Here is a 12,826-nt window from a genome sequence, read left to right as displayed (position 1 = left end):
TTGTGCATTTCCTGGTAAATGAAACCAGAGCAACAAGCTCTGCTAGTTGTGAGTGTTTCTAGTTTAGCAGTCACTTAAAAGCAGATTGTTGATCTTTTTACTAGCAGGTTTATGTCCTGAGTCTATGGACTCAGTGGTTTTGTTTTGGTTGTTATTATCTTTTGCTTCAATTTTATTCTGATTAAGATTTTCTAGTTCTGAGGTTTTGGTTTCTGTGTTCCCTTCCCCCTACAGTCGACTGTAGGGTCAGAGACTGCAGTGGAGTAATTCAGCCTTCTATAAATCATGTCTGCAGGGTTGAATTAACTGCATTTACCTTCACCAGCTGGAGCACTGAGTCCATGTTTGTTTTAACAATTTTCCAGGTGATCACCAGTATAGAAGAGTTTGGAGGACAGATCCTTTGTCCAGTCATCTACATTTAGACAGAAACCCATCACTACAACCCAAGGGTATTGTAGGTCTTAACAAGCTGTTGCACCTGATTGAAAATAAGCATGAGTCAGCACCACAAGAGCTGTCCATTAAATTAATGTAAAGGATTTTAGAACTCCTTCATCAAGAAAGTCCGGCACAGAACACAACACGACATTGTTGCTATAAAAATTTGAATTGAGCACAAATGATTTAGGAAGGTTGTACAAGAGAAACATGCAGGTAGAAAGCCATTAAAGCAGCAAAGCAATATGGATTAAAAAAGAAAATGCACACAAAAATAAGGCAGAAACAGGAACCAAAATTGCCCAGACAGGATCCTGTCTGGGCAATTTTGGCTTACACCAATATATGGACGTTCCCACACACTCCAAGGGACACATTTTGGATCTTGTTTGCTGTATTGGTGTCACCCCTAAGAATTGTGCTGTATTGGACATGCCTTTTTCAGACCATGAATTAGTTTTATTCAGTGGTAGTCTCCCACTGTACAAAAATAAACAAAACCGCTCAATTACTTTTAGAAATATTAGGGGCATTGATCTATCAGCTCTTTCCCATGGCGTTAAGAATTTACCTACCATTGATGCCTCAGCTTCCATAGATGACCTGGTATCTCATTATAACAATGAACTTATCAACCTCTTAGATACCTTGGCTCCCCCCAAAAATCGAACTGTTTTTCTCTCTCGCTCTGCGCCATGGTATTTATCTGAACTTCACCAACTTAAAGCTACTGGACGCCGCCTGGAATGTCTCTGCCGTACATACACACTCTGCCGCAGTTTGCAACAAATTTATGGACTTTTTTTACGCCAAGATTGAGAATCTTCATCAACAATTGCCCTCGTCCTGTGATATGGTCAATTGCTCTATCTGCATTTCTTGTCCTTCTCAGCTGTCATCCTCTCTATCAAGTTTTGAACTTCCCACAATAACTCAGCTATCTTCCATAATTACTAACTTTAAGTCATCATCGTGTAAACTTGATCCACTGCCGACAAATCTTGTTAAACTCTCATTCCCGTTGCTTGCCCCACTGATTGCCCCATCCTCTCTTAAATCTGGTTCTGTTCCTTCTTCTCTTAAAACTGCTATAATAACCCCAATACTGAAAAAGAATGGTTCAGATCCCTCCAATCTAAATAATTTCAGGCTAATTTCAAATCTCCCTTTCTTGGCAAAAATTCTGGAAAAGATAGTGGCTGCACAGGTTCATCATCATCACACTGGAAATAACTTGTATGAACAGTTTCAGTCCGGCTTCCGTTCATGTCACAGTACAGAAACAGCTCTAGTAAAAATCACCAATGATCTTCTGCTTGCAGCTGACTCAGGACTTATCTCCATCGTCATTCTCCCTGACCTTACAGCAGCTTTTGATACCATCTCCCACTGCATCGTCCTTCACAGATTAGCATCTATTGCAGGGGTGGGCAACTCCAGGCCTCGAGGGCCGGTGTCCCTGCAGGTTTTAGGTTTTTTGAACCGACACAGCTGATTTAAATGGCTAAATTAGCTCCTCAACATGTCCTGAAGTTTGCCAGAGGCCTAGTAACGAACTAATCATGTGATTCAGGTGTGTTGACCCAAGGTGAGATCTAAAACCTGCAGGACACCGGCCCTCGAGGCCTGGAATTGCCCACCCCTGATCTATTGGCATCAGTGGTACAGTACTGGTTTACCCCTTATCTCTCTGGCCACTCACAGTTTGTTCAGTTACTCCCTCACAGATCAGTATCTACTCCAGTTAATTCAAGTGTACCCCAAGTGTCACAATACGGCAAGAGTAGGACCCAAACGCAAACTCGCAGAGACAAAAAGTAAACTCAAAAAACACAGCTTTATTGCTGGCGTGGGACACGAAAAACAATACAAAACTAAACTGGGAAAACTAAAGCACAAGGAGCCACAGGGAAAAATCACACAGCTATGAGGGAGGACGCAACACTGACAAAGAGAAACATGGGGCTTAAATACACTGAGGGATAAAGAGGGGGAATGAGCCACAGGAGGAGAGCACAGCTGAGAGTAATTAGACAGGACGAGACAAGGGAAGCAAAACTAGAAACATTAACATAGGACAGACTGTGAAAGTAAAACAGGAAACACACTGACGGAACTCAAGACATGTAAACTTAACAGACTGGGGAGACAGAACATAGGGACCTGAAACATGGAACAGAAAGGCACAGTAGACACAACATGAACATAACAACGCCACAGGGGAAGAGTAAAACAAAATGCAGGGACACAGGACCTCTTTCAAAATAAAATGGGAAACATAATGAAACGCAAACATGACAACATAAGAAACACAGACATGAAGCACATGAAGGACAAGGGAGACTTAACAGGGGTTGGATACACAAGGGGAATCTAATAACAAATGAACTTAGATAACCTAATGAACAAAATAAACTCAAACTTAAAACGCTGGGTCAAAAGACCCAGGATCATGACAGAAACTGAAACTGACCAAAACCAGAGCAAAAGTCCCACAAAAAGGGTGCAAAAAACCCATGAAAGGCACTAAAGCTCCGGAGACAGTTCTCAAAACTTTCTGGGGGCCGACCTGAAGGGTGACGGCACAAAAGTCCACAGTTAATTAGTTCAGGGGGCCGTCCTGGAGGTCGATAGCATAACAGTTCATAGTTCAAAGGTTCGGGGGGCCGGCCACGAGTCCAACGGTGGTGACGGAGCAGATCAGGGGGCCGACCATGTGGAAGGTGGCAGTGGCGAAGCAGGCATGGCTGGCCACACTCGGGTGGCTTGGCTCGTGGCCGGCGGCGACATGGACGAGACCTGTCGGGCGGCTTGGCAGGCAGCCGGCGGCGATGTGGATGAGACCTGTCGGGCGGCTTGGCAGGCGGTCGATGGCAGTGTGGGCCTGCATGAAGGCCCTCGGGTTGCTTGGCTGGTGGTCGATGGCGTAGACAAGACTTCACAGGTGTCTTGGCAGGTGGTCGACGTTAGTGTGGATGTGGACGTGACCCCTCGGGTGGTTTGGTGGGTTTCCGTGAACAGGCTGTTTTGACAGGCCCCGGAAACAGCCATGCTGGACGTGGACGTGGCTTGGCAGGCGAGACGAGCAGAGGCGTGGCGTCGACCTCTGGCTGGGTCGAGGCAGGACCAGGTGTGGCAGGACCAGATAGTGGTGGCGCTGCAGGTGACGGCGTGGAAGCCGCAGGTGGTGGCGCTGCAGCAGATGTGGCAGGATGCTGGACGGGCTCGACTGAACCTCCAGCTGGCATGGCATGAGGCTGGACGGGCTCCTCGGGCCCTCCAGCTGACGAGGCATGAGGCTGAACGGGCTCCTCGGGAGTACTTAAATAACACATCTGGGAAAATTTCTAAAAATAAGGCTGTAGTGTAGGCAAAACAGTAGCTGAAACACAGTAGCTATGAGTCAGAAGCCAAAACAGTCCCACATTGATAACTGTGTTATGTCAACATCATGGAATTTTATTACACATATATAAAAGGTGTACAATAGTCCAGCAGTCTTATGTCCATTTTTCTTGGGCCGAGAGGCTAGTACGTGGGTACTCCCACAAAGCCCTGTTTTTCTGAAATGACTTGACGTGCCTCACTATGTGAGCCGTTGAAAAGACATTAGTTTTTTGCTTGATTAGGATCTGAGCTGATTCTGATGATGATCCTAACGAGTTTGCAACTACATGGTAAGCACATTATGGAGCCACCAAAAAATATCAGCAGTTAAGGAGTATTTTTAGATATCTCCCAATAATAGCATACATCTCCTCAAATCAATCACAGAGAGGTTGGTTAGTTGGAGGTGAAAGTGTATATTTTACACAGGGCTCTGTATTGTCACAGTAGGGCTGCTTCGGCCTCAAAAGGTCCAAAGTAGTCTATGCCCACATTTGTGAATGGTGGTTTGTCAGGCATCAGGCGATCTTGTGGCAAGTTTGCCATTCTTTATTCACCAGGTTTTGCAGATGTCCTTTGACATGTTACACACTTTGACAGGATCTTTCTTATTACTGAATTTGCCTGGGGAATCCAGAATCTTTCTCTCAGCCTGGATAATGTGTAATTCCTTCCTACATGGCCTGTTTCTTGGTGAATGTGTCTCAGAATCAAAGTAGAAACATGAGGATCACTGGATGCTTAATGTCAGCAGGTAGTGCAGACTCGTGCAACCTGCCGCCAACCCTTAAAATTCCATCCTGGATAAAAAGATCAACCTTCGCAATGTGACTGCTCCTTTTAAACTTGTCACCTTCATGAAGACTTGCAAGTTCTTCTGCAAAGCTTTGATTTTGACAAAACTCAATCTCAGTTTCTCCTACTGCAACATCTGCAGTAGTGAGCGATAATAATACATGATTTGAACTGCTGCACTTGACCTGCAACCTTTTCGACTTTCCTTTTGCAGCTTTCACAGCCACTTGCTTGTGACACAAGAAGCTTACGATGTGCACTTAACCTGCGAAGCAGCTGCTTGAACATAAGTATCCGGGAAGATGCCTTTTTTACACGGCACCAGTCTGAGTAGTGATCAGTTTGTTTAGTGGGTTTTCATGTATTTCTGTAACATCCACACTCATTGCCTCTTTGACTTCGACATATTTTTTTTGGGTGTTTTTTAATGTCTGGTGGAATTGGTCAATTTTTTAAATCTTTTGTCAAAAACTCTGGCCCAGCAATCCAGTTTGGACACTTCATAAATGTGTCTGTGTTTATTCCTCTTGAAGCGTGGTCAGCAGGGTTTAATTCAGAGTTCACATACATCCACTGACTTGGTTTTGTGTTGTCTCTTAAAAGTGACACTCTATTTTCTACAAATGTCTTAAATCTGATGTTCTCACGGAAGATGTACTTTAAAACAGTGGTACTGTCAGACCAAAACACAGAATCCTATTTGTGGCATTTGCAGATCCTTTCTCATGAGATTGTAAATTTTTACAGCAACTGCAGCTGCTGTCAACTCGAGATGTGTAATTGTTATCTACTTCAGAGGAGACAATCTGGACTTGCCAATGATGAATGAGGAGTGAGTTTCTCTTTTCTGGTTTGTGATACGGAGGTAAGTAACGACTCCATAACCTCTCTCACTGGCATCAGCGAAGTGGTGTAATTGTGCAGATATGACCACTCCAAATCCAGCAGGTTTCAAACACCTGTTGATGGCAAAGCCATGAAGTTTAGGAAGCTCTGAATGCCAAACCTGTGACCTTTGAGCCAGTTCAGCTGGGATTTCCTCATCCCATGAGATCTTCCTGCCACATAGCTCTCGCGGAAAGATTTTCATGTGCAACTTGTATTACACTTGTAGCAAATGTGCTTCCCCTTTGCCTGGATGATCTTTTCATTCTCACATTTGTTGATGACCTTGCTTCATCTTCAGCATCCTTAATGCCACCAAACAAAGGATCTGCAGCTATTTTTACTTGTCTGTTTATGAATGTGACCAGATTTGAGAACTTTGCTCTCCTTCCACTTGTTTCTTGAATGCCAAAAGCAGAAACTCTCCTCATTTCTCTCATTCTGTATGTCAGTCTAGAGACAATAACTCTGAGGTTTGTGGGGATCTCCATTTTATGCAGTTGACTGATGTCTTGCATTGCATTGTTACAACCGGTGAGAAAAAGTAAATAGCTATGAAGAGCCTTTGCATCATCTGTTTTGATTTGTGGCCAATCAAATGCTCTGTTCATGTAGGCAGTTGCAATTCTCAGTTCATTACCATAATGACAAAACAGCAACTTTCTTGCCTTACTGTAGCCGTGTTGTGGATTCATGTGCTGACAACTTCTTAGCAAATCTCTGGGTACACCTCTGGTAAACTGTTCAAGGTATACTTTTGTGCCCTCTTGGCCAGTCCCGCTACTGCAGCTCTGTGCCCTGGGCCTGGGACCTGCAGGTCTTCATCTGCCATCTTTGCTCCTTTTACACAACTTCTTATTAAACAAGTGTTCATGAAACACTTGGTCTATGACACAAAACTGAGGCTTTCGTAGTGAATGTCATCTTTCTTAGGACCAAAACACTGTCACTGACTTATATGTAAGAAGTTGAGTATCGTAATTGTTCAATTTTGGCACGACTTGTAGCTTGGCAGCATGTCATAGTCCAAAACATTATCCATGGAAGCTTATTTCTTTTCATCTTAGACTCTTCATGCACACAGCTCTGTACACTTAACTGACTTGCTGTATCCAACTTTGGACGAGCTCAAATCGATGCAGTCCTCTCGCTCTGGAGCAGGATGGTTTTACTTAATGTAGTGGCTTTCTTAATTTCTTCTTGGAGTTGTCTATTTTTCTTATATCTAAAATAACACTCTGGATGGACAAGAGACTGTTTTATGTGTTGGTTTGTGCAACAACGACGGTAAAACCATCGTGTCGCACCATATCCTTTTGAGGCTTTTCAAAATAAAACATTGAATAACTATAAATGGAGTTAACACCTTGGATGTATCTAGCTGCAGACCTTGTTTATTGAGCCGTAAGTAAGGAAGTAAAATAAGTTGATACTATGAGCTGAGCTGCCCTCGCCCATTGTTTTCAATGAAGTAGTATCTCAGGATTGACGATGCGTCAGGTGTCAGCGTGGTAACTACTGTCAATGAAGAGTCTCCTCTGTCCAGAGTCAGGATCAGTATAACATGTGAGGTTGTAAGAGCTGAGGGTATAAGCAAAACTGTCAATTTACTAGTTGTCTACATCCCTACTCTCAACCTATGGTCACGAGCTTTGAGTAGTGACCGAAAGAACGAGACTGCAGAAATAAGCTTTTTGTGAAAGGTGGTTGGCCTCTCCCTTACAAATAGGAAGAGGAGTTCAGTCACTTGAGAGGGGCTCACAGTCTGACCACAAAAAACGTTGTGTGCTCCTTCCTGCTGCAGGCTGAGGTCTATTGTTGTGTTTGTGAGAGGAATAGTTTTCCTCAGAAACAATAAAGAAAAACAGTCAAAGACAAGAAAGATCACCCCATGTGTTTCTGATCTGCCTCAGCTGGAATCATCAGCACTGCTTCCATCAGTCAGCTCATGTCATTTTCTTCCACAGAAAACTCTCTGATCTCCTTCAGCAGGTTGGTAGTGAGCTGATATGTATGCTCTGGATTAGACCTCATACTCTGATTTTCATGTCTCGTAATGCTGTGTGATGCACATTTGGTCTGTTATCAATGCCTCATTCTGCTCCTTGACTGTAATTATAATAAAAGCCTCGTTACTTCTCTTATTGTCGGCCACATATCTTATCTGCTGTTTTTATACACTAAGTTGTGAATCATGAAAGTCCTGCAACAAACAGTCAGAGATGGATTTGAATCAAGTGAATCGTGTTGGTTTTAGGTCAGCAGATCTCCAGGAAATTTGTATTATTGAAAACATTAACTATTATATCAAATACGACTTTTGAGTCAAGGCAGTTACGACACACACATGAAAATATATTTTATTGAACAGTGTTTTCAAAACTACAGAAATAATCAAACTTCTACACTCTGCACCATAATGAAGTATATTATACTTAATAAGACCAGATTATTGCAGTGCATTCAATTTTATTGTGTTTTTATATAATATTTGTTATTTATAAGTAGATTTTTCTTATTGAAAAACATGCAACAAATTCCTTTCTCAATGTTTTTTCGGGTCATGAACGGATTAATGGCATTTCAATTCATGTCAGTGGGGAAAATTGCTTTGACATACGAATGATTTGACTTATTGGCTCCGTCACGAAACAAATTAAAGTTGTGAGACAAGGCACCACTGTATATAATAAGAAAGACTGAAAAAATAATTGTTAAAAAACAACAGCAGAATAAACACTGAACCCGGTTTGTCTCATTGCACCTGTCTCTTCGTGAGGGAGATGTGTAATGCCAAGGATCAGAGTTGTACATGTCCAGGACGACAGAGTCACCATTTTCCCTGCTCTCTGGGATATTGACCGCAACATAACTTTGTGTGTTGCTTCTTGGTGCTGGCTGACGTCTGTTGTTGCGTTTGTGAGAGGAATATTTTTCTGGGATCACAATAAACAACAACAGTCCAACACAAGCGAGGTCCCCCCACATGTTTCTTATCTCTGATAGCTGGGAGTCATGAACTCTGTTTCTGAGAGCCAGTGAGTTGATGTTATTGAGATGCAAGGAAAACTTTCTCAACACTCTTAGAAGGCAGGTAGTGACCCGATATGTATGTTGTGGATCATACTCTGTCCCTCGAGCTTCATATGTCTCATAATGCTGTGTGATATAGACTTGGTCTATTGTCCGTACTGCGTTGCGCCCCCTGACTCTAATTATAATGCGAGCCCTGTTACTTTCCTCAATGTCCGACTCCACGACATAATCTGGAAGTTCCAGTGATGCATCTTGGTAGATGTTACCGACAGTGTAGTATCGGTATCCCCTTGGCAGTGGGTCTAACAGCTGTTCAGCGTTGCGATAATGATGTGAGCCATAATCACCACGGTTTGGGTCAAAGGTCAGCAGGATGATGTTGTTATTGTCAAAGTCAACTGTGGTTGCAAACCAGTGGAGCAAGCAGAGGCTGTACTCGGGCACAGACTGGCCAAAGCCTACTGACCTCAGATCAGTGATTGAGTTGAGCGCTCGTCTTACAGCTGACACAGAGCTGAAGGTCAGGAGGAGAGCCACACAGCAGCTCATCATTCTTCCAAACATCTTCATCCTGTGGAGATTTAAGAAGTCACTGTTTTTATGGTTCATACTTTATATTCTGACATTCATTAGATGTTTTTTTTTACCAGTGAAGCATCAAATGACTATGTGTTGACTGCAAAAAGTGATTAACAGATTATTAATGATTAAGACAGCTTTAAATGTATTCCTAGTTTATCATTTGATAGTCATTCAGCCACACGAACACTGAAACAGGTTTTAATTGTTTGTCTCCTCTCTGGTTAATACCATCCATCATGGGTTGGAATTGCATTTTAAAATTTAGCTTTCTTCAGTTGAAATCAAAAGTTACTTTTTTAATATTAGAGTTTACTTTTAATTCAGAGGGTGTTAAGAGTGGCTTGTTAGTGAGAAATGTTGTTTTCTCAAAGAGCTTTAACTTTGTGACATAAAGAGAGAAAATCACACTAATAACTTGTATCTGTAACTTGTTGGCTGAAGCCTCCTGTCAGCTTCAGATAAATAACAGGGAAGGATCGCTCAACACTCAGTTTACAGAGGATTAATTAAACAAAGCAAACTAAGTAATTCTTTAACAAAGAAGTGAAGCATATTTTATAGCCATGACCAAACATGCTTTTATTTTCCCCACTTATTCATTACACTTTTGTTAACCCAGAGTTTTACTTATTTATGTTGTCAGGTTTGGCTCTGGTTTCATGATATTCGCCTCTCCCTTTCTCAGAAAGTTAAACTAATTATATTGTTTAAAATGGTAATACTGCAGACTAATACATCATTTTTATGTGAATGAGTGTGCTTGTAATTTAAGAGAAGACAGACTAAGTGCAATGTAATTGACTCCATGTTAAACCCACTTCATTATATCTTTAAATGTAGAATAAATGCTGCATTAGAGACGAGGGTAAAGTCATGTGAGTGACAGTAAGTAAAAATGAATCCAAAAGGAAATGAGAGAACGTACCTGTGTAAGTCTGCTGCTGCTGTTTGTGTGAGGACAGTCGTAGCTCCCTTTATGTTTATGTTTCATTTCCTGGTAAATGAAACCAGAGCAATAAGCTCCGCTAGTCGTCAAGAGGCAGTTTGATAATCCAAATATTTAGATGAGGCTATCAAAGAGCAACACCAGTAGTAGTTTAACAGTCACGTAAATGCAGATTATTGATCTTTTTATGAGCAGGTTTAGGTCCAAAGTTTGAATATGGACGTGTCTGCCCGACTGCAGGGTGAGAGATTGCAGTAGTGTCTGTGATCTAGAAGCTGGTTACAAATGAATTTCAAATAGTGTACAGATGTTTTTAATGGCAGCGTTTTCTTGTATGATTTGTTTGGTAATTCAGGTTTTCATCGTTTAAAGGTGTTCTATCATTGCTGTCATCATATAATCTTATATCTTTCTGCCGTCATATGTAGAAAGATGTGATTGTGTTACAACTCAAACTTTTTTCCCCCAAAGATTTATTTATTGCTTTTCCAAAAGTATTTTAAACAAGGAAGACAGAGAAAGATAAAATAAAATAAAGGAGGAAATTGATAAAAATACAACTCAAACTTTTAGTTTCATTATATCAAACTTTAACTAAAAGTTTGCGTCATTTTTTATTTGAATGTTTTTACTAAAACATCAGAGGTCAGAGGTCACATTTTCTAGAAGTCTTGTAAATGCAATGACTAATTCCACTAGGATTTTATCATTGATACCAGGAGGCTAAGAGGTAACGCTAGCTGCCGCCAGTAGTTTTCCTTTAAAAAAAAAAGGTCCTTCTTTTATCAAACTAAGATGTTTAATGGGAGAACTTTATGCGCTGTCCATCCACTGCAGCCTACTCAGCAGTGATTTAAGATGTCTTTCAGTCCTGTCTTTGATTAAATATTATTCATGAGCTCCACTGTTTCACTGGACTTGCACTCTTTAGACGGAAAAAACAAACAAACCTGTGACGCACAATGCCCACAATGAATCTATGCTTCTACGATCATCATGTTTCTGTGCTTTTAAAGTCCTTCAACAGCTGCAAGGAACACTGCCAGTAATTCTGCCCTATAGAAATCGTGTCAGCAGGGTTAAGTAAACTGGATTTGCCTGCACCAGCTGGTCCACTGAGTTCTTTCTTTTCTTCTAAGAAATCTGTGAGACATAAAGGAAAAAATGTAAATGTTGGCATAGATGTATTTAAATGAATGTCTACAATAGACCAATGAGTCAGAAGTCAATACTTTAGTAGTGAGTGACGCCATAGAGCTTTATTAAGGACTAAAAAAGGCCTCTATGTTGTTATATCAATCCACCTTTAATACTTAACCATGACATCATAAAGGAGGAGGAGTTTACTTTCCAGGCATTTGCTCTTTGTTTACTTGCTGTTCAAAGTCAACAAAGACCTCAGAGTCAGTGTGTCTGAAGCTGTCAAAATAATATTACAGGATTAAACCTGATCTGTACGGTGGCCACTAGAGACAAAGCACGCACAAACTCCAAAACACATGCAAATTCCAAAACACAACGGAAGTGCTCCAGGACGCTAGGGGCAGTGTTGAGCTCGATTTGCAAAATAAACGGCAAGTTTGTTGCAAACATGGGCTGTATAGGACGCTCTAGTCTCCGTTGCGCTTCCCAGGTTGCCTAGCAACCATGATACTAACAGCTGGAAACGTGTCATACAACTTTGTTTGACAGAAATGAAGGAGAACATCTTTTGTTCATTTGTTTGTTTGTTTCTACAAGAGCTTTGTGTGATTTGATAAGTATCTGAGGCTGAGACCACAGGACAGTTTGCACGTGTTTTGGATTTTGTACGTGTTTTGGAGTTTGCACGTGTTTTGGATTTTGTACGTGTTTTGGAGTTTGTACATGCTTTGTCTCTAGGGGCCACCGTAGTACCATAACCTCATGAAACATCTCCAAGCAGTAAAGTTTTACAGTCTCTGTAGATCAGGGGTGTCAAACATAAAGCCCAGCTAGGACTCCACTACAGCCCAATGAATTTTTGCCTTTTAAGCATGTTTTAATTAGATAGGTCAGTAGGTCGAGTGGTTGCCACATGATCAGAAGGTCGGGGGTTCAAATCCACTGAACGGCTACCCTGAGGTACCCCTGAGCAAGATACCGTCCCTGCGTGGCTGCACACTGCTTCACTGAGTGAATGAGTAAAATGGGGAAAAGTAATTTCCCCACGGGGATCAATACAGCACACATTATTATTTAATTATCTGCTATAGAAATTCATCTTTCCCCCCCCAAAACTGATTCTGTTTATTTGCTTTTAAACACTGACAAAATGTTAGTTAGTTTGTTTGTTTGTTGCAATAATATCGTATCATGAGAGACCTATTGTGATGTCGTATTGTGGGGTGTCTGGTGATTCCCACATCTACTTACCAGAGTGTCTTCTAATAAAGAAGGTTAGAAATGAAGCTTTGAAACTTTGAATACTTAGTATTTAGAGAATTCAGTCAGCTCTTATTATGACACCAAAAGGGGGCAGATCTAGAGAAACTTTCTTAGGGTGGCAAATGGAGAAATCAAGTAGGGTGGCAAAATCAAAGCCTTTTTTCTTTTTTTTTTTACACATATGCAGGTGTTACATTCTGTAATATGCGAGGTTTCAGACGTCACCAGTGATCCCACTCTCCCTGCTTTACAGAGAGCGCAGTCTGCCTTTTCGACTCGCTGTGAATGCCTACTAGTTAAACTGTGTGTGCAAAGCCGAGGTTAGCTGAGTAGGGTTTGTTGTATTGA

The 12,826-nt window shown here is 41.5% G+C and overlaps 1 protein-coding gene across 1 annotated transcript; it reads right to left on the bottom strand.

The window, feature by feature from the left end:
• Positions 1-7,605: 7,605 nt before the first annotated feature.
• Positions 7,606-10,416, bottom strand: LOC102290112. The gene is made up of 2 exons (XM_005952317.3): positions 10,052-10,416; positions 7,606-9,115 (listed from the first exon to the last, which is right to left on the bottom strand). Exon 2 carries the CDS (start codon positions 9,112-9,114, stop codon positions 8,092-8,094), a length of 1,023 nt encoding a protein of 340 aa, XP_005952379.1. The 5' UTR covers position 9,115; positions 10,052-10,416; the 3' UTR covers positions 7,606-8,091.
• Between the last annotated feature and the right edge of the window lie 2,410 nt (positions 10,417-12,826).

This window comes from Haplochromis burtoni, unplaced genomic scaffold (assembly GCF_018398535.1).
Source record: "Haplochromis burtoni strain Fernald_Lab_line unplaced genomic scaffold, NCSU_Asbu1 Contig_1533, whole genome shotgun sequence".
NCBI lineage: Eukaryota > Metazoa > Chordata > Actinopteri > Cichliformes > Cichlidae > Haplochromis > Haplochromis burtoni.
Note: the sequence above shows the minus strand (reverse complement) of the source record. Positions and strands in the feature narration are given on the sequence as shown.

What these genes read in the sequence shown, in the direction of transcription:
- LOC102290112 (XM_005952317.3), bottom strand. Translation starts at nt 9,114, where the DNA reads ATGAAGATGTTTGGAAGAATGATGAGCTGCTGTGTGGCTCTCCTCCTG.